The 21879-nt window shown below is 37.0% G+C and overlaps 1 protein-coding gene across 5 annotated transcripts in view; it reads left to right on the forward strand.

Annotated features, from left to right (window-relative positions):
* LOC114210073 (putative ATP-dependent RNA helicase DDX60) overlaps positions 1-17820 on the forward strand; it is a 108438-nt gene extending 90618 nt beyond the window's left edge. For 4 of the 5 annotated variants that reach the window (XM_028104302.2, XM_028104306.2, XM_028104304.2 and 1 more), the window contains 5 exons: positions 853-1000; positions 2685-2827; positions 6298-6449; positions 14599-14661; positions 17693-17820. In XM_028104302.2, the coding sequence (XP_027960103.2) occupies positions 853-1000; positions 2685-2827; positions 6298-6449; positions 14599-14661; positions 17693-17792 (606 nt within the window). In that variant the 3' untranslated portion in view covers positions 17793-17820. Of the gene's footprint in view, positions 1-852; positions 1001-2684; positions 2828-6297; positions 6450-14598; positions 14662-17692 lie in introns of those variants that run through there. The other variant, XM_088021012.1, reaches the window with a different exon arrangement.
* Positions 17821-21879: the final 4059 nt, after the last annotated feature.

Consider the following 21879-nt stretch of genomic DNA (forward strand, 5'->3'; position numbering starts at 1 on the left):
TAATTGTCTACCTTCGGCCCAGGTCATGATGCCAGGGTCCTGGGATCGAGCCCTGCATCAGGCTCCCTGCTCTGCGGGAAGCTTGCTTCTCCCTCTCCCACTCCCCCTGCTTGTGTTCCCTCTCTCACCGTCTCTCTCTCTCTGTCAAAGAAATAAATAAAAATCTTAAAAAAAAAAAAAAAAGAAAATCTAACTTAAGGTACATTTTACAAATATCAGGAAATAAAATGGGACATTACTACAGATCTTACTTTGGACATTGAAAAGAACAAAAGAGGATATTATGAATGATTTATGCCAATACACTTGGTTATTTTGACAAAATGGGAAAATTCTTAGAAGATGCAACCTTCCAAACTAACCAAGGAAGATATAAAAAGTCCTGTGTCTGGTATCTATTAAAGAATTGTGGTCAGTTATTTTAAAAACTTTCCCACAAAAAAGGAAAAAGTGCACTTATGATGAGCACTCGGTGTTGTATGGAACTGTTGAATCACTATACTGTACACTTGACACTAATATTACACAGGATGTTAACTATACTGGAATTTAAATAAAAACATTAAAAAAAGAAAAAAGATGGTGTTGGTTAAGTAAAGTGAAAGCAAATTTTTAAGAGTGAAGATACTAGTTTTTATAAATGCACATAGAAACAAAAAATGAACTTTACTTCAATTTCACGGATGAAAGAATGAAACAATTACATTATTGAATAAATAGGTAACTACAGAATTATAGTGCAGTGTTCTTTGCCATTCTTCCAAAGTTTCAGTTTTCAAAGAAGGCATATAGATGTCTCTAAAAAAAATATTTGGCTTTCCGGAGTTCTTAGTGATCTCTCTGATGATTTAGGTGTTCCTTGACGATCTCCCTGAGGATTTTAATGATGCTTTACATGAGTATAACATGGACGTTACAAAGGACTTTGCCTCCTTCCTACTAAATGTTGCCAAATTGGCTGATATGAAACAGGAATATCAACTCCCATTGTCAAAAATAAGTAAGTATATCTTAACTCCACTGTGGAACGATTTAAAGAAAAAATAATCTTTCTAGGAATATTTTTCCCAGAGGAAGAGTAGAGCCTGGGAAAGATCAGTCTGCCTTAAAAAAGGGGAATTCCTTCTGCTTTCAAAGAAGAAACTCTTGGTTTTTAGAAGTCAAAAGGACAATGGAGAATAAAACTAAATAGAGTCATTTATAAACCATCTTGATTAAAGGTTGCTTTTGGGGCAAGCCTGGCAAGGGCAGGAAGGACATTTATGAATTGAAGATAAATGAGAGACCATTCTATCACTCATTTCCTTGAGAGGAAATATGTATAGACTCTTGGAAGATTACCTGGGCCCAAACTCTGGTTCTGCTATTCTTAGAAGTGAGATCTTGGGCAATATTCCTTATTCATGCCTCAATTTTCTCAAAAGAGGTATAAAAAAGAGAATAGCATTACAAACCTAGTTTGGGTGAGCTTTAAATAATTCAGTTAATATATGTGAATATCTTAAAACAGTACCTAGCACATAGTAAACACATTAACTTTGCTCTTATTTTTCATAAGGTATTGGAAAGAAATCTTCTAGGGAAAAGTAAACAGGAAAAGCTGACGGGGGTAGAAGGAAAGGGTTGAGCCATGGGTAGTAATTTCCTAATTTCATTTTACCCCAACATCCTCAACTGGAAAACGTTAAGGAAGCAGAGCCTCTTACCTCTTGGGCCCTATTAAAGTGGGAAGCAGCATGAACAAAAGCAAACAGTAACAGTGGAGCATTGTGAACATCCCAGAGGAGGCAAAATAAGAGTGCCTTCATTACAAATTAGAGCCACCTTTGAATGCACAATCTGGTGCTTTTTAAGAGTAGGAATGGAGGGGGCACCTGGGTGGCTCAGTCGGTTAAGTGTCTGCCTTTGGCTCAGGTCATGATCCCGGAGTCCAGGGATGGCGCCCCAGTTTGGGCTCCCTGCTCCGCGGGAAGCCTGCTTCTCCCTCTGCCCCTCCCCCTGCTTGTGCTCTCTCTCTTTCTCTCTCAAATAAATAAAATCTTTAAAAAAAAGTAGGAATGGAAAAAAATATTTCTTCTTGTATGCCATTTCCAAAACTACTGATAGTGACCTCTTGGAATACCCTGTCTGGAAGGATTGTGAGGCCAGATCTGAAGTCAGTGGGAAAAAGCACCAAGGTAATAACAATAATTCTGTTAAAAGAGCATGCAATTTAGATGTAGTCTTTTATTACCTGTTGATCAAGGAACTAAAACATAATACAAAATTTTATAATATGGATAATATTAATAGCTAACATTTATTGAATGTATTCTGTGCCAAGATGTGTTACTCACTTTTTTTTTTAAAGATTTTATTTATTTATTTGTCAGAGAGAGAGAGAGAGAGTGCAAGCAGGGGGAGCTACAGGCAGAGGGAGAAGCAGGCTTCCCGCTGAGCAGGGAGCCCGATGCAGGACTCGATCCCAGGACCCTGAGATCATGACCTGAGCCGAAGGCAGACGCTTAACCCACCGAGCCACCAAGGTGTCTCATGCTATGCACTTTATCTGATGTATCTCATCTGGTCTGATATAGGTCCTGGAAATTTGAAAGACTCCATTTGTAGCATTGTCTAGAGTCTGTGCATAAAGCAGAACAATTTGGCTGATTTTTAAATAATCTATCCCAACCTATTATGGACAGATTTCACAGGAAAAGAATGTGAGGGCTCTGAACTGGTTTCTCATTTGATGAACTGCAAAGAAGGAAGAGCAGCTATTTCTCCATTTGTTTGTCTCTCTGGAAACTCTGATGGTGATTTGCTTCTACCAAATACTCCGAACGATGTAAGTGGAAATGGGGTTTATAAATAAAAGATCTTTAAGAAAGAATTGGATTTATGCTTCTAGGCTGTTTAGAAAGGATTTCAAATTTCTCAAATTGAAAAAAAAATTCCAGGTGTATGAACAGAAATATCCAGGAAATGGTACTCTTGAGGCCAGTATGGTTTCAGTTTTTCAGTGTTGCCCTGAGGGACCCTGCTCCATTCTGCTCCAAAGAATTCCCAAGTACCACCACTTTTCTTCCATCTTTGTAGGTTGATGTAAGTTTGCTATGGAAAGAGCACATATCTTCAGGCTTTCCCGGTATTGCTATAAATGCTGTAAATCCCATATATGTTCTGGATCACTGATGTCCAAAATGGAGTACAAAGACCTAGACACATTGGGAATATGCTGGACAATTCACTGAATGTTGTAATAAACTTATAGAAATTTAATTTAGATTTTAACACAAAGTTTGAGAAAGAGAATAAGTTTTGTTATATTTGATATTATGGTTTGACGCTAGAGTTTCAACTCTATTCTAGTCCAAAATCAGACAGTCCTCTATTACACAAAATAGTCCAGTATCACCTAAAAGAGTTTTGAAAAACTAAATATTAGACCCTTATGCATTTTAAATGGGCACATACATTTTTATCACAAATTCAAATAATTTCTGATGATATAATTTGCAGCTTCAGATAAATGTTGATATGTTAAAGCCATCATATCATTTTTAATGTATAAAATGGAATATGAATACTGAAGCATTTGAATACCCATAATTATGAAGTTAAAACAGTCAAGAATAAAATTTCCAATGATTTTAAAATTTGGCACTGTTCTTTTCTCTTGCATTTAGATTATACACTCCCCCACATAATTTGACCTCAATGTAATATATTTTTAAACATGAAGCCACCCTATTTATCACATTTCTTAGCTTATTAGATAGTATGCAATTTCAATTTAAATAGTATGCAATTTCAATAGTATGCAACAGGTTATTTCCTGTTAATTACAAAACCTTAAATATAATACAAATTTTGAGAAGTAATGACTAAAATAAAATTAATATTATATTAGAAATGTATACATTAATGGGATGGATGAAGCTACTTTTTAAATTAGTCCATATAACTAAGAATGAATATTTACTTATTTTTAGAATGAGACAGAGTTCCAGCTTCAAATTTTAATTTGAATGTTGAGAAACTTTATTCAAATAGATAAGTAGCTCAGAATGGAACAACGTTTCTAACAGTGATACACAATTCTTCTAATTCCTTCTGAGCTGTTTGCCCCAAATCACCTACCAGAGTATTATCACAAATATATTTTTAATGTTCTCTTAATTAGCAACTTAATTAGATACACTTTAATTTTGTTGAATTCAAGTAATTGGAAACAACCTAATTTAAAAGAAAAAAAATTATTTTTTACGTAGTCTTTAAAGTCATCCACTTTCTTAATAGGAAAGCAATATGGCTCTTTGTTGCTACTCTGTACATTTTCAAACCCCAAGTTTGAGGAAGCTTTTTGTTTTATAAAATGAGACAAAAGCATTCATGAAAGAAGAGATGAGAAAGGAATTTTTTTTTTTACTGATAATGTACATGGCTTAAAAATTACTTATAGACCACTGCTCCAGGTCTTACGCAAAGCTCTCTAAGTCTAGTTCCTTACCCTCATGTGAGTGGTGTCTTACAGAATGTGGAAGAATGTGGAATTCTGGCATAGAAATAATAGAGGACTGAACGTTAGCTTATAAGATCAATAATTTTATGAAGCTTTTTTCCTGTATTTTATTTCTATAATTGCAGTTAATTACTTATGTAAGAAGTTTGTAGGTAATCACATTGAAGACAAGACATATTAATTATTATAATTTCCCTTTTTCTCTATTTTACAATTAATTCAACTTATGGTTAGTAGGTACCATTAACTTTTGTTTCCTTTCCACATGCAAAATTTTCCATGGGGTTTTTGAGGGACACTGATATAATAGGATATAATGTCTGCATCTTATTGCCCTACAGTCACCATCAATTAGAAGAAATCTTTAGGTACAGGGCATGACCTAATACAGGCTTTTCATTGTTCCTGCTGGTGTGCTAGAGAGAAGAGGCTGGTTCTATTTCATTTATTTTGAAGCATCCTGCACTGACGAATATTTCTAAAGTATGCCTTGATGGCAATATGCCCTTTGTCTTACCCAAATCACTTTATACAATTTTACTTTACTAGTGTAAGTTATAACCTCTCAAAACTTATTTTGCTTTTATTGTTACATTTTAATGTAATGCTAAATAAGCATTCATATTATCTTTAAATAACATACAGATAAGCTATAAAGCATAAAGCTGAAATGAACACCCATGGACTCAGGACCCTCCTCTATTTTATTCCCTTGTCTCTCCTCTTTCCCCAGGATATCAATTACCCTGAATTTTGTGTTTTTAATTCACCTTTAAAAAACATCATATTCCAAAGTCACTTCTTATATTTGCTGCTTTTGATTTTTAAAAAGGGAAAGGAATACTTACTGTAGTCTCCTGGATGTTGTTTTTTGCTTTTGTTTTGTTTTGTTTTTTGCACTCAACCCTCTGCTCCCAAGATTCATTCATGTTGTCACATGAAGCTCTATTTTATTTTTACTACTTCATAATATTTCAGAATGTGGATATAAAACAAGCCATTGATCTAGTTTCCTCTTAAACTGTTTGTGTTTGTTTTTAGTCTTTACTGTTACAAACAGGGCTGCTACAAATGTCTAGTGCACATATGCAACAGTTTTCCTTGAATGTAAACCTTCTGGATTTTTGAGGTCAAAACAGTTTTCTGGATCATAATGGAATAAGAATATTCCAAGAACTTATAGTAATAAAAGAGCTTTCCACACTACTATCAAATCATTTGAGAAGGTAGTTGTACCAATTAGTGTATTAGAGTAGTTCCTATTGATCCCATATAGTTTTCATAAAATGAGCAGACATCAAAACCTATTGACTTGTTAACTTCGTATTCTTACTTTCCTTCTCTTTCCCCCTATATCTCTCTCCCTTCCCTTTTTATTCTGGTGATTGGGTTCTTGCAGTTGTTAGAGTTGCTCAGTTGAACTCTTCTCTTGAGATATACAAGGCCTAAGCTCTCTGATACTCTGTTTACAAGGTATCTCCTGTACCAATTAGGATAATGAAAAATAATTAAAATTAGCTTTTCTTTCCTAGTGACTCTTGTTATTATTCTCATGGCTGGACTGTTGAAATTGCCAAGAGTATGCTAAGAGGCAAAAATGTTCATAGGTGGTACCAAGTCATTCTCCAGACTTGCTTAGGACAGCACCAACCCAGTGTGTATGAAAGACACCCTCTTCCTTCATCACGAAGAGTGTGCTTCAAAAAAGTTGAATAAAGGAACTACAAAGCACAATGTAAGAAACCATAAACTTTCTTTACACATAAATAACAAAAAGAGTTGTATTTCTTCAGGTCCTTCTACGCACAGTTGGTATCAATCACACTCAGGCTCCTGTGCTGTGGTCACAGATATTTGATAACCAAGGAAGAAGAATGCCGCTTAATGCTTATGCACTTGATTTCTATAAACATGGTTCCTTGACAGGACTAGTCCAGGACAACAGGTATGTTTTATCCATCTTCACCTATCTGGCCCCCTCTAATCTTCCTACTTCTACCTTTCTGTGTCCATGTCTGTGTTCATGTCTGTGTCTCCATCTTTCTCTTTCATTTCTACCTCTACCTCTAGTCCTATTTCTGTATCTACCTATACATCTATATCTAAGGGATGAACCTAATGAATTCTAAGGCAAAGCTTTTTACAATTTTTTAAAGATTTTATTTATTTATTTGACAGAGAGATAGCGAGAGCAGGAACACAAGCAGGGGGAGTGGGAGAGGGAGAAGCAGGTCCCCCATGAGCAGAGAGCCCGATGCGGGACTCGATCCCAGCATCCTGGGATCATGACCTAAGCTGAAGGCAGACGCCCAACGACTGAACCACCCAGGTGCCCCACAGCTTTTTACAATTTTAAGTGTAGGTGAATCATGCTAAATATACTGGAATTTTTTCCTGCAGATTAATGGTGAGAGAGAATAACAAACTTTGTGTTATTTTTGTTTGTGGTTTACCGGCAAAATCTTGGGACTTAGGCTGACTCACTTGACCTAAAGGTGTACCCTACAGATATATTTATGTACACTCACAGATATGTTTTTATTACCATACTAGCTATTCATTATAAGATATTTTAAAACTGAAAAACAATAACAATGCCATACCCACCATTATCTGAGAGAAGTATATAAAAAGGTATATAACTCACACATCTGAGGACTGAGCATAAGACAATTGTTTTAGATCTTTGGCAGGGAAATCATTTTCAAAAACAGTAAGGAAGGGTAAACCCTCTTGGATTTACCTGAGAATAGAGAAATTGGCCCAGGCACTGAGCACATAGATGTGGGAGGGGCATTCTGTCACACTAATCAGTAATTCAGTAGACAATTTACATAAAATTTTGAACAATTTTTATTGAATTAAAGGATTTAAAACTTGGGACACTAGAGAAATGTTGATTTTTTTTTTTTTTTGTATTTCATAGCTCACTCATGCAAATGTATTTTATTCTTTTTAAAAAGTTTTAATTTTAATCACCTTGTGTTCATTATGACAAGTGTGCTCCTTCATCCCCATCACCTATTTCACCCATCCCCCACCCACCTCCCCTCTGGTCACCATCTGCTTGTTCTCTATAGGTAAGAGTCCATTTCTTGGTTCACCTCTCTCTCTCTTTCTCTTTGCTTATTTGTTTTGTTCTTAAATTACACAGATGAGTGAAATCCTTTAGTATTTGTCTTTCTCTGGCTGACTTATTTCACTTAGCATCATACTGTCCTGCTCCATCCATTTCATTGCAAATGGCAAGATTTCATTCTTTTTAATGGCTGAATAATATTCCATCTGTCAATTGATGGACACTTGATAATGGGCTGCTTCCATATCTTGGCTTTTGTAAATAATGCTGCTATAACATAAGGGTGCATGTATCCCTTTGAATTAGTGTTTTTGTATTCTTTGGATAAATACCCAGTAATGTGATTGATGGATAGTAGGGCAGTTTTAATTTTAACTTTTTGAGGAAACTCCGTACAGTTTTTCATAGTGGCCGGTCCAGTCTGCACTCCACCAGCACTGCAAGAGGGTTACCCTTTATCCATGTCCTCCCCAACACCTATTGGTTCTTGTGGTTGTTTTTTTTTTAGCCATTCTGACAGGTGTGAGGTCATATCTCATTGTAGTTTTGATTTGCATTTCCCCGATGGCAAATAATGATGAGCACCTCCTCATGTGTCTGTGGGCCATCTGTATGTCCTCCTCGAAGAAATGTCCATTTGGGTCTTCTGCCATTTTTTAATTGGATTATCTGTATTTGGATGTTGAGTTTTATAAATTCTTTATATATTGTGGATATAATCCTTTATCAGGTATGTCATTTGCAAATACCTTCTTCTATTCCCTAGGTTGTCTTTTAGTTTTGTTGATTGTTTCCTTCACTGCAGAAGCTACCTTTTTTTTTTAAAGATTTTATTTATTTATTTGACAGAGAGAGACACAGTGAGAGAGGGAACAAAAGCAGGGGGTGTTGGAGAGGGAGAAGCAGGCTTCCCGCTGAGCAGGGATCCTGTTGCAGGGCTGTATCCCAGGACCCTGGGATCATGACCTGAGCCGAAGGCAGATGCTTAACGATGGAGCCACCCAGGCACCCCTACTTTTTTTTTTTAAGTAGGCTCCATGCCCAACATGAGGCTTGAACTCACAACCCTGAGATTAAGAGTCCTACATTCTACCAACTGAGCCAGCCAAGTGCCCCTGAAGCTACTTATTTCTAGTCCTAATAGTTTATGTTTGCTTTTGTTTCCCTTGCCTCAGGGGACCTATCTACAAAAAAGTTGCTATATTCAATGTCAAAGAAATCATTGCTGTGTTCTCTTCTAGCATTTTTATGGTTTCAGGTCTCACATTTAGGTCTTTAATCCATTTTTAATTTACTTTTATATATGGTGTAAGAAAGTTTTCCAGTTTCACTCTTTTTTTTTAAGATTTTATTTATTTATTTTGAGAGAGGGAGCGTGAGAGAGAGAGAGAGAAGAGGGGGAAGGGCAAAGGAAGAGGGAGAAGCAGACTCCCCACTGAGCAGGGAACCTGATGTGGGGCTCAATCTCAGGACTCTGGGATAATGGCCGGAGCCAAAGGCAGAGGCAGACACTTACCTGACCCAGTCACCCAGGTGCCCTTTCCAGTTTCATTCTTCTGCATGTTGCTGTCCAGTTTTGCCAACATCATTTGTTGAAGAGACTATCTTTTTTCTATTGGATATTCTTTCCTGCTTTGTCAAAGATTAATTGATCATATAATTGTGGGTTTATTGCTGGGTTTTCTGTTCTGTTCTATTGATCTATGTATTTATTTTATGTCAGTACCATACTGTCTTGATCATTATAGCTTTGTAATATAACTTGAAGTCTGGAATTGCGATGCCTCCAGCTTTGCTTTTCTTTTTCAAGGTTGCTTTCGCTATTCAGGGTCTCTTGGGGTTCCATACAAATTTTCGGATTGTTGTAGTTCTGTGAAAAATGCTGGTGGTATTTTGATAGGGATTGCACTGAATCTGTAGATTGCTTTGTGTAGTATAAACATTTTAACAATATTTGTTCTACTAATCCATGAGCATGGAATGTCTTTCTGTTTCTTTGTGTCATCGTTCATTTCTTTCATCAGCATTTTATAGTTTTCAGGTTACAGGTCTTTCACCTCTTTGGTTAGGTTTATTCCTAGGTATCTTTTGTTTTTGGTGCAATTGTAAATGGGATTGATTCCTTAATTTCTCTTTCTGCTGCTTCATTATTGGTGTATAGAAATGCAACAGATTTCTGTACATTGATTTTGTATCCTGTGACTATACTGAATTCATTTATCAGTTCTAGCAGATTTTTAGTGGAGTCTTTCTGGTTTTCTATATATAGTATCATATCATCTGTAAATAGTGAGTTTTACTTCTTCCTTACCAATTTAGATGCCTTTTATTTGTTTTTGTTGTCTGATTGCTAAGGCTAGGACTTCCAGTACTATGTTGAAAAAGAGTGGTGAGAATGGACATCCTTATCTTTTCCTGACCTTAGGGGAAAGCTCTCTGTCACCACTGAGGATGATGTTAGCTGTGGGTTTTTTATGTATGGCCTTTATTATGTTGAAGTTTGTTCCCTTTAAACCTGCTTTGTTGAGGGTTTTTATCATGAATGGGTGTTGTACTTTATCAAATGCCTTTTTCTGCATTTATTAAAATGATCATATGGTTCTTACCCTTTCTTTTATTTATGTGATGTATCGTGTTGGTTGCTTTGTGAATATTGAATCACCCTTGCAACTCAGGAATAAATCCCACTTGATTATGGTAAATGATTTTTTTTAATGCATTGTTGAATGTGGCTTGCTAATATTTTGTTGAAGATACTTGCATCTATGTTCATCAGAGATATTGGCCTGTAGTTCTCTTTTTTTGTGGTGTCTTTATCTGGTTTTGGTATCAGGGTAATGCTTGCCTCAGAATGAATTTGGAACTTTTCCTTCCTCTTCTATGTTTTGGAATAGTTTGAGAAGAATAGGAATTAACTCTTTTGTAAATGTTTGGTACAATTTACCTGTGAAGCCATCTGGTCTTGGACTTTTGTTGGGAGTTTTTTGATTACTAATTCAATTTCTTTACTGGTATTCAGTCTGTTCAAATTTTCTATTTCTTCCTGTTTTAGTTTTGGTAGGTTTTATGTTTCTAGGAATTTAATCATTTCTTTCAGGTTTAATTTGTTGGCATATAGTTTTTCATAATATTCTCTTATAATTGTTTGTATTTCTGTTGGTGCTGATAGTTATTTCTCCCTCTCATTTATGATTAGAGGTTTATCAGTTTTATTGATTTTTTCAAAGAGCCACCTTCTCGTTACATTAATCTATTCTGTTGTTTGTTTGTTTTAGTTTCTGTATCATTTATTTCTGCTCTAATCTTCATTATTGCCTTCCTTCTGCTGGTTTTAGGTTTTGTTTGTTCTTTTTCTAACTTTTTTGGGTGTAAGGTTAGGTTTTTTATTTGACAGTTGTCTTACTTATTGAGGTGGGACTGTATTGCTATAAACGTCCCTTTTAGAACCACTTTTGCTGCATCCCAAAGGTTTTGGACCATTGTGTTTTCATTTTCATTTGTTTCCATGTATCTTTTTTATTTATTCTTTGATTTCCTGGTTGACCCATTCATTGTGTTGTACCATGTTATTTAACTTTCATGTATTTGTGGTTCTTCCAGATTTTTTCTTGTGATTGACTTCTAGTTTCTTAGGGTTGTGGTTAGAAAAGATGTATGGTATGATTTTGATCTTTTTGAATTTTTGAGGCTTGTTTTGTGGCCTAACAAAACTGTGATCTATTCTGGAGAGTGTTCCATCTGCGCTTGAAAAGAATGTGTATTCTGCTGTTTTAAGTTGGAATGTTCTGAATATATCTGTTAAGTTCATTTGGTCCAGTGTGTCATTCAAAGCCACTGTTTCCTTGTTGATTTTCTGTTTAGATGATCTGTCCATTGATGTAAGTGGGATGTTAAAGTCCCCTACTATTATTGTGTTATTATCAGTTAGTTCCTTTATGTTTGTTATTAACTGTTTTGTGTATTTAGGTGCTCCCATGTTGGGTATATAAATATTTACAACTGTTATATATCTTCTTGTTGGATTATCCTCTTTATGATTACATAGTGCCCTTCTCTGTCTCTTGTGACAGTCTTTGCTTTAAAGTTTAGTTTGTCCGTTATAAGTATTGCTAGTTTGGCTTTCTTTTGACAACCATTTGCATGATAAATGTTTCTCCATCCCCTCACTTTCAATCTGTAGGTGTCTTCAGGGCTAAAATGCTCTTATAAGCAGCATATAGATGAGTCTTTTTTTTTTTAATCCATTCTTTCACCCCATGTGCTTTGATTCAAGTGTTTAGTCCATTTACATACAATGTAATTATTGATGGATATGCATTTATTGCTATTTTATTACTTATTTTGTAGTTGTTTCTGAAGATTTTCTCTGATCCTTTCTTGTCTTTCTTTCATGGTTTGCTGGTTTTCTTTAGTGATATATTTGGATTTCTTTCTCTTTATTCTTTGCATATTTATTAGTGGTTTTTGATTTGTGGTTACCATTAGGTTACATCTTCTACATAGAGCAGTCTATATTAAGTTGATGGTCATTTAGGTCTGAACCCATTCTTTACTCCTCTCCTCCCCATGTTTTAGATATATGATGTCTTATTTTACATACTTTTATTTTGTGAGTTCCTTGGCTGGTATTTTACAGAAAGATTCATTTTTACTGCTTTTGTGTTTCCCACCTTCATACTATCACTTTTGGTCTTTCATTTCCACTGAAAGAGTCCCCTTTAATATTTCTTGGAGGGCTGGTGTGTTGGTCATGAACTGCTTTAATTTTTGTTTGTCTGGGAAACTCTTTATCTCTTCTTCTATTCTGAATGATAAACTTGCTGGATAGAGTATTATTGGCTGCAGATTTTTCCAATCCAGCACTTTGAATATGTCATGCCACTTTCTCTTGCTTGGAGAGTTTCTGCTGAAAAAGCCCATGTTAGCTTTATGGAGTTTCCCTTGTATGTAACTGCCTTATTTTGTCTTGCTGCTTTTAATTTTTTTCTTTATTACTATATTTTGCCATTTTAATTATGTCTTGGTGTGGATCTGCTTTTGTTGATTTTTTGGGAATTCTCTGTGCCTCCTGGATCTGGATATCTTTTTCCTTCCCCTGTTAGGGAAGTTTTCAGCTATTATTCTTCAAATAAACTTTCTGTCCCCTTTTATTTCTCTTCTTCTGGGACTTTTATAATGTGAAATTTTTAAAAAAGATCTTATTTATTTGAGAGATAGAGAATGTGCACAAGTGGAGGGTTAGGTGGAGAGGGAGAAGCAGACTCCCCACTGAGCAGGGAGTCTGATGTGGGGCTCCATCCCAGGACCCTGAGATCATGACCTGAGCTGAAGGCAGACACTTAACCGACTGACCCACTGAGGTGCCTCTATAATGTAAATGTTATTACATTTGATAGAGTTGCTGAGTTCCCTAAATCTCTTCTTATTTTGCATAATTCCTTTTTCTCTTTTGTTCAGCTTGACTACTTTCTGTTACTGTGTTTTTCTAGGTCATTAATTTGTTCCTCTGCTTTTCCATCCTGCTGTTCATTCCATCAAGCGTGTTTGTCATTTCATTTATTGAGCCCTTAGTTCTGGTATGTTATTCCTTATCTCTGTGTTAAGGTTCTCACTCATGTCTTCCATTCTTAAGTCCAGTGACTATCTTTATGATCATTACTTTAAATTCTCTGTTTCACTTAGATCTCTGGCCATGGCCCTATCCTGTTATTTCATTTGGGACAAATTCCTCTGTCTTCTCATTTCGTCTGTCTCTGTGTCAGCTACCATGTGTTAGGAAAGTCAGCTACTTCTCCTGTTTTTGAGGGTAATGGCCTTATGTAGAACTTCTGTGTTGGGAGATGCAGTGTAGGCAGGGGTTTGGGCTGGTCTTCTGGGGAAAGGAGCCCACAGTGCTGGCACTGAGGCAAGCATGACTTGGAAGGGTGGATCCACCAGAGCATGGCAGGTACAGAGCTTGGCATAAGCAAGTTAGGTAGCGAGTGTTGGCATGCTACTGGTTCCTACAGGTAGCCCTGTGCTTATTCCAAGGGGTGGAGGAGGGAAGTGGTGCTGGTCAGTTTCTTTTTTCACAGAGGGGTCTCTTGTGAACACTGCCTCTCTGGGACATGCTCTGAGAAGAGCAAATAACCCGCCCACTATATGCCACAGGCACTCTTCAATTGCTGTTTCCACACTATACATCCGGGGGTTGTTTGCCCTGCCTTTTCTCCAAAAGCAGCCCCAATACCCCTGGGCTATATCTGAGCCAAGCCCACTGACCTTTAAAATTCTAGGCTTTAAGCCTCATTGGTTGCAAGAACTCATGATATTCAGCCCCTCTGATTTTCCAAGCCAGTTGCTATGGAGAATCATCTTCCCTTTATGCTCCACTGTGTGCTAGTCTGTCTCTTGCCCTGCTCCACCTCCATGGCTGCCACCCCACTGCGATGGGCATGATCCAGTTCTCTCCCAAACCACATCTCTACACTTCCTACCTTCTTCAATGTAATTTCTTTTCTACCTTCAGTTGTGGAGTTTGTTCTGTCAGTCTTCAGGTTGATTTTTGGGGTATTTAGGATGTTTTGATAGTTATCCAGTTGTGTTCATGGGATGAAGCAAGTCTAGGGTCTTTCTACTCCACCATCATTTTCCCTCTTGGATGTATTCCTGATCATTTTTTAAAATATGACTCATTATTGTGAATTAAGTTGTGACATTAGTAAATAATCCATTTGATTCTTCCCTTTTGATTCTCCAGCTCCCATTCACTCTCCTGAGCTTAACTTTCCTATTTTGTTTTTCTCCTGAGATGGTCAGTCTCCTGTGTGTGTTGATTATGTGTGGTTGTGATAACTGACTTTTGAATTCATAATTATTCCTCTTGATTGAATCATCATCTAGGATTTGTGGTGAAAGGTTTTAGTAAATATGTCTTGACAGACAAAAGTAATTTATTATTGGCAAGTCCAGCATTTCAGTATGAAGTAATTTACTATTTTTATACTATTAATTTTCAAAATGATATTTTGTTTAGGATGAATGAAGGAGCTGCTTATGACTTGTTGAAAGATTTCGCACTCACCATTAAATCTCTCAGGTATGTTATATATTTTAAACATTGATTTCAGATTTTCCAAAAATTTAATGGTAATTTGAAAAATGTTGACCTGATACTTAAAAATGCCATTGAGCTTCTTAGGTGTCACATATTTCAACTCCTCAAACACTTTGCAGAGCTTCTCTCCAGCACCCTGTTGCACTGGTTCTATAATAGAATTAATCCCAAAGCCCATTTGACATAAGGTTTTATTCAGACCAGAGCCTCAGCCTCAGGCACTGCATAATAACAGGATAATATTCCAAAGCCTCAAGAATTCCTAAATCCTCATATTCTCAGTTTTCACAACCAGTGTTTGTCAGATACGTGATACTTCAGAAGGCCCCTTAGGGCTCCATCAGGTTTATATCAGCTTACATATTCTGGACTCTCTTGCTTTATATAATGTTTTTTTCCAGGGTTTATCTGACTCTGGTCTCTCATACTGGCTTCCTGTTTTCATCTTTAGCAGAGTTCAGTGGGGACCCAAACAACTCTAAACTTTATATAGATAAACCCATCCTAAGGCTTTATTACATGGTCCATCCTTAGGCACATCTAGTGTTGCCTGGTTAAATTCCAGTCTGCATATGCCCTTCAATACTTTATGGGTTTTCCTTTTTCTAACACTTACTTTAAAAATTATATATCTTCACATACATGCATACAATTGCCATGAATCTCTTCATGAATTTCTTGCTAATCAGGTCATTGATTTTTAATTTTTTGATTTGAGATTAATCAGACCTGTTTGGATGTTTTATATAGAGAATGAAACTATGGGGATGCTAGGACAGAGGGAACTGCTCTAGATAGTTTCTCGAGTATCTTTAGTGTATTTCTTGAGTGGCTCATAGTTATTCAAGAGTATACCAGAAAACCCCAGAGACTTTGGAGCTGTCTCAAAATCTGGTCCTAGAAATATTATTCATTGATCTGAAAAGTATTGAAATATTATTGGTTTGAGACATACTTCTAAGCATTTGAGATATAGAGAATCAGTAAATCTGTCATTGCTTTAAACATAATCTTACAGTGTAGTGTGAGGAAACTGACTTGTAGCTATTACAAAGGCAATAAGTGCTAGGATGACAGATAATGGGGCAACCTTGGATTCAGAGAAGGATTTTCAGTATATGTGCTGCCGAAGTGAGCACTAGGGAAGGATTTTCAAATGAAGTAATTTTTTCACTAAATCTTAAAGGATCTTAAGGGTTGGGGCAGAGGAAATAGTGTTTTCCAAGTAGAGAAATGAGAAAGGGTCTGATATGTCAGGGGTAGACTTCAATCTCACTCTAGTGGCATTGGAAATATGGGAGTTGTGATAGGGATGGGGGAAGGTACTGAGTTGCTTAAAGCAGCTTTACAGCAATTTGGATATGTATTGGAAGGAGGCTTAATTCTCATATTATGGAGGTTGGGCTTAGTATTCTGAATAACGTGTAGACAGTGTATAGGCATGAGTATGATATGGGTCTGTGGTTTACATGTGTGACAGACATGTGCATGGTTTATATATGTGACAGAGACTCAAAGGCTATAAGAGCCATGCAGGTGAGAGTGAGTGTGAGTCTGAAATAGAAGTAATGATGGAAAAGAGCGGTTAAAGAAATAGTTACGGGATAGAATTCAGAGAAATTGTCAATAAAGTTCATGTGGTTGGTGATGATAATGAGGTTTCTGTTTTAGTTAATGATACATTAGAAGGGAGGATGAAGTTTGAGGAGGACTAAGAACCAAAAATAGTGAGTTAGAATTTATACATGTCACATAATATCTGTGGGAAATAATTCAAGAGGAAAGGGTCAGTGTCATAATTATAGGTCTATGACTAGGAGTATATTCAGTGTTACAGGTACGGATCTGGTCATTCTTTGTGGTAGGTCAATGAAGACACTAGGAAAAATTCTGGAACTCTAGGGCAACCAAAGTAGATAAGGAATTACAAAAGGCTGATAAAATGTCAGATCTTGATCATGGTCAGTACTTTATCAACCCAGCTGCACTGTTCATTCTTGAATTTCCTCTGTCCTTTCTTTTCACTTGCATATTCATTTCTTGTTGCTGCTGTAACAAATTACCACAAACTTACTGGTTTAAACCAACACAAATTTATTATCTTACAGTTCTGGAAGCCTGAAGTCCAAAACGGGTCTAACTGGGTTAAAATCAAGATGTTGGCAAAGCTCATTTCTTTCTGGAGACTTTAGGACAATCTGCTTTATTCTCTTGTCCAGCTTCTAGATGTTGCTGGCATTATTTTGATTATGGTTCCCTTTCATCTTTAAGGCCAGCAATGGTGGGGGAGTCTTACACTGCATTACTCTGCGATGAACTCTCTCCTGCCTCCTCTCTCATAAAAGTCTTTGAGACTATATTGGGTCCACCCAGATATTCCAGGATAATTTTTCTATCACAAAGTCAGCTAATCAGCAACTTCAATTCCATCTGCAACCTTAATTCTCTTTGCTATATAAACTAACATAGTCCTAGATTTCTGGGGATTAGAACACAAATAAAGGCCACTATTCTGTTTATTACACCCTGTTTTTTTAAAAATTTCTCACATATCTAGGTAAAGGAAGTAATATTTTGCTCTTCATAGAGGTACTTGCTTGTGGATTTCAGTATATACTGGACACAATAGCCAAAAAAAAAAAAAAAAACCCACAAAATAGCCTCCAAAGAGATGTGTGGCAAGAAGGAAGGGACTTTGTGTTGCTGCTGTTGAAGGGAGAAGGGATAAAGTTACATGGAATTTGGTGGCCTTTAAAATCCTCTTGGTAATTGACATGAAGAGGAGCTGCATGGGAATTTTTTTGTTATCTTTATTTTGTTTTGTTTTTTTATACACTTTTTTTAAGATAAATATATTTCTTATCAGTATACTTCATATTTTGCTAACATTTCATCATTTCATCATTTAGTGGGATTTACTTAATTCTTCTTGCCTGGGGAAAGTCCTTCTTATAATGCTGACTCTCACTAAAATGTGTGCTCTGTGTGTGTGTGTGTTTATTTCCATTAACAGTGTTTCCTTGCGTGAACTATGTGAAAATGAAGATGACAACGTGGTCTTAGCATTTGAACAATTGAGTGACACCTTTACTGAAAAACTTAATGGAGTTTAAAAATAAAGATTATCCAGACCACTTAAAATATTGCCATGGGCATTTTTAAAGTTATATTTTATGATCCTCATACTTTTTGTCAGAAATACATATATGATGAAGTGGAAAGAGCAAACATTTTGGAGTCAGAATTGTGATCAATTGTGATCCATGTAACTTCCATGTTCTCTCATGAATACCCTTGGACAAGTTATTTAATATCTTTGGAATCTTAGCTTCTGTATATAGTTGAATAATAATGCCTATGTTTCAGTTAGTTTGTGGACTGATTGAGAAAATGCAAAGATTTTGTATGTGACTGAAGAACAATTTTTACTCTGTGAAGTCTAAACAAATATTACATTCTCAGCATTTTTCTCCTGGATGTTATAATTTATAAAGGTCTATCAAGGCTAGAATAAACTATTACAGTACCCTGAAGTTGAAATATATTTTCTCTAATTAACTTAAATGTGATTATATGACTTAGATATATGGTTTTTAAAAAATGACAACTTCTAGTAAACTTGAATTACTTTTAAAAAAATATGAGAGCTTTGGCATAAATCCTGTGATGCTTTAAGATAAAATATAGCTGGTGTTTTGGCTTGATTTTAATTGTATATAAATGATTGAAAAAACACAAAGAAATAAAATGGGTTTAATCAATTTTCCATTGGTCTCTTTGTGTAAAGTCTATACATCTTTCAATCCATTTACACATACATATGCATTTTATATATAATAAATAGTTTATGTCTAATCACTTTCCCTCTCTAGTCTAAGCCTCAGATCACAGTTTTGGAATCCATTTTAGACCCTAAACTTGAACAGAACATTTTATCCTCAGAGCAAAAGGACTGCTCTCTCCTTCTATCCAGGTTGTCTTACTGAAGATGATCTTTTGTACGACATTATTTATACATATATTACATTGGCTTAGAAAAACATCCATGGTTCTTGGGCGCCTGGGTGGCTCAGTCGTTAAGCGTCTGCCTTTGGCTCAGGTCATGATCCCAGGGTCCTGGGATCGAGCCCTGCATTGGGCTCCCTGCTCCGAGGGAAGCCTGCTTCTCCCACTCCCCCTGCTTGTGTTTCCTCTCTCGTTGTCTCTCTCTCTCTGTCAAATAAATAAAATCTTTAAACAAACAAACAAACAAAAAAAAACAACCATGGTTCAATTTGTCTGGAGATAAAAGAATATTGTTACCTGGAACTGACCCATTATTGCATGTGCCATGTTAGGGGACTCTAGTTCTTCAGACTAAATCCATTTACATTATTTTAAAATATGCACTGCAACAATTTCTGGACATCAAAATACTTAGAAAGTGGTTTCTACTAACCTCTTAATCTCTGCTCAAAACACTGATACACAATATTAATAGATTGTCATGTTGGTTTTCACCTCTTACTTGTCTCATGGAGACATGAAAATTTTTTTTCCATGTGACTGAGCCAATCTGGTTTCCTAATTTTTAGAGGTAGAATAAGATTATTTCCTATAATCTGGTATTCTATTAAAAGAGGGAGTTATAACTAACCTCTTTGAGGTGGGTCTAATGGGCAGCTTCCTTTGCTTCCTTTTTGACTTTTAGCAATGACTTTAAAAAAGTAATTTGAAGGGGGGAAATCGGAGGGGGAGACAAACCATGAGAGACTATGGACTCTGAGAAACAAACTGAGGGTTCTAGAGGGGAGGGGGGTGGGGGAATGGGTTAGCCTGGTGATGGGTATTGAGGAGGGCACGTTCTGCATGGAGCACTGGGTGATATGAACAAGCAATGAATCATGGAACACTACACCAAAACAAATTATGTAATATATGGTGATTAACATAACAATAAAAAATAAAAACAAAACAAAACAAAACAAAAAAAAACTAATGATGTAGGGGCGGAGCAAGATGGAGGAGGAGTAGGAGACCTAGATTTCGTCTGGTCTCAGGAATTCAGCTGAATAGGGATCAAACCATTCTGAACACCTACGAACTCAACAGGAGATCAAAGAGGAGAGTAGCAACAACTATCTGAACAGAGAAGCGACCACTTACTGGAAGGTAGGACGTGCGGAGAAGTGAATCCGAGTCGATATTCGGGAGGATAGATGGCGGGGGAGGGGCCTCCGCCGGCCGCTTCTGGCAAGTGATAGAGCCCCGGAGCACAAAATCGGACCTTTTAGAAGTCGGCTCCGCTGAGGGACGTCGCTCCAGTGGTTAAGCAGGGGGTGGAATCCTCGCGGGACAGTGGGGTCTCAGGACCCTTGGGGTCACAGAAAGACCAGGGGAGCCTGAGTGCAGCAGAGCTCCCAGGTATCAGAGCGGGGAAGCCGGCTGCAGAGACGGAGCCGAGGCGCGGGCTCTCAGCTCAGGGTTGCCATAAACTGTGATCCGCGGCCCAGTCGGGCCACTGCTCCTGCAGCAGGGACCCAACAAGCGGCAAATCCGGGGAGACTCCCCTTCTTCCCCGGGGAGGAGTGGCGCGGGAACACACCGCAGGGATCTGCTGGGTTTGGAGACTCCACACGGGGTCAGGTGCCAGAGATATAAACGCTCGGTCACAGGCCGGGTGAGCACGGAGAGCGGCCGGAGACCAGGGACAAGGGAGTGACTGCTTTTCTCTGGGGGCGCACTGAGGAGCGGGGCCCCGAGTTCTCAGCTCCTCCAGGCGGAGATTGGGAGGCCACCATTTTTGCCCTGGTCCTCCAAGGCTGTACGGAGAGCTTGCAGGGAACAAAAGCTCCTGAGATCAAACCCGAGCAGCTTGCTTAGCCCGGACCGACAAGGGCGGGGCAATTCAGCCTCCAGCAAAGACATTTGGAAACCACAGCAACAGGCCCCTCCCCCAGAAGATCAGCAGGAACAGCCAGCAAGCCAAGACCAAGTTTACCGATCAAGGAGAACGGGAGAACTCCAGCGCTAGGGGAATACTGCACATAGAATTCATGGCTTTTTTTAACCATGATTCATTAGTTCATCAAAGTTAATTTTTGTTAACTGTTTTTTATTTCTTTTTCTTTTTCCCTTTTTCAACCAACATCTTATCAATCTTTTTTTTTAAAAAAAAAACATTTTTTATTTTTCATTTTTAGAGTCATATTTTATCCCTTCATAGTAGTTACCCTTATTTTTGGCATATATATATATATAAGTTGTTCTCTCTTTAAAATTTTGAGATACAGTTTCTTCTAACAGATAAAAATATACCCTAAATCACTAGTGTATGGTTCTGTTCTAGTCTCCTGCCTGATCACATTCTCTCCCTTTTTTCTTTTTTTTTTTTAAATCTTCTTTCTTTTTTCAAACAACTTCTTATCAAGTCCTTTTATAAAATCTTTTATAATTTTCATCTTTACAGTCATCTTCTATCCCTTCATTGTATCAACCCTTATTTTGTACATATATGTCTTTCTTCCTTTAAAATTTTAGGAGGCACTTTTTTCTAACAGACCAAAATACGCCCAAAATCTAGTGTGTGGCACTGATCTATGCACTAGCCTGATCATATTTGATCACATTCTGCTTTTTTTGTATTGTTCTGTTTTTGTTTTTATCTTTTTTTTCTTTCTTTTCTTTTTTTTTTTTTCTCTTTCTTTTTGCTTTCTTTCCCTTTCTTTTCCCCTGGTTTCAGGTCTTTTCTGATTTGTATACAGTATATTTGCTGGGGACATTGTAAACCTGTTAGCATTTTGTTCTCTCATTCATCTATTCTCCTCTGGACAAAATGACAAGATGAAAAAAATCACCTCAGCAAAAAGAACAAGAGGTAGTACCATCAGCCAGGGACCTACTCAATACGGACATTAGTACGATGTCGGAGCTAGAGTTCAGAATCATGACTTTAAAGATACTAGCTGGGCTTGAAAAAAGCGTGGAAGTTATTAGAGAAACGCTTTCTGGAGAAATAAAAGAACTAAAATCTAACCAAGTCGAAATCAAAAAGGCTATTGATGAGGTGCAGTCAAAAATGGGGCACTAACTGCTAGGATAAATGAGACAGAAGAGAGAATCAGTGATATAGAAGACCAAATGATGGAAAATAAAGAGGCTGAGAAAAAGAGGGAGAAACAACTACAGGATCACGAGGACAGAATTTGAGAGATAAGTGAT

The sequence above is a fragment of the Eumetopias jubatus genome, unplaced genomic scaffold (genome assembly GCF_037043125.1).
Source record: "Eumetopias jubatus isolate StellerSeaLion01/CBP00866 unplaced genomic scaffold, mEumJub1_p1.0 scaffold_2, whole genome shotgun sequence".
NCBI classification, from domain to species: domain Eukaryota; kingdom Metazoa; phylum Chordata; class Mammalia; order Carnivora; family Otariidae; genus Eumetopias; species Eumetopias jubatus.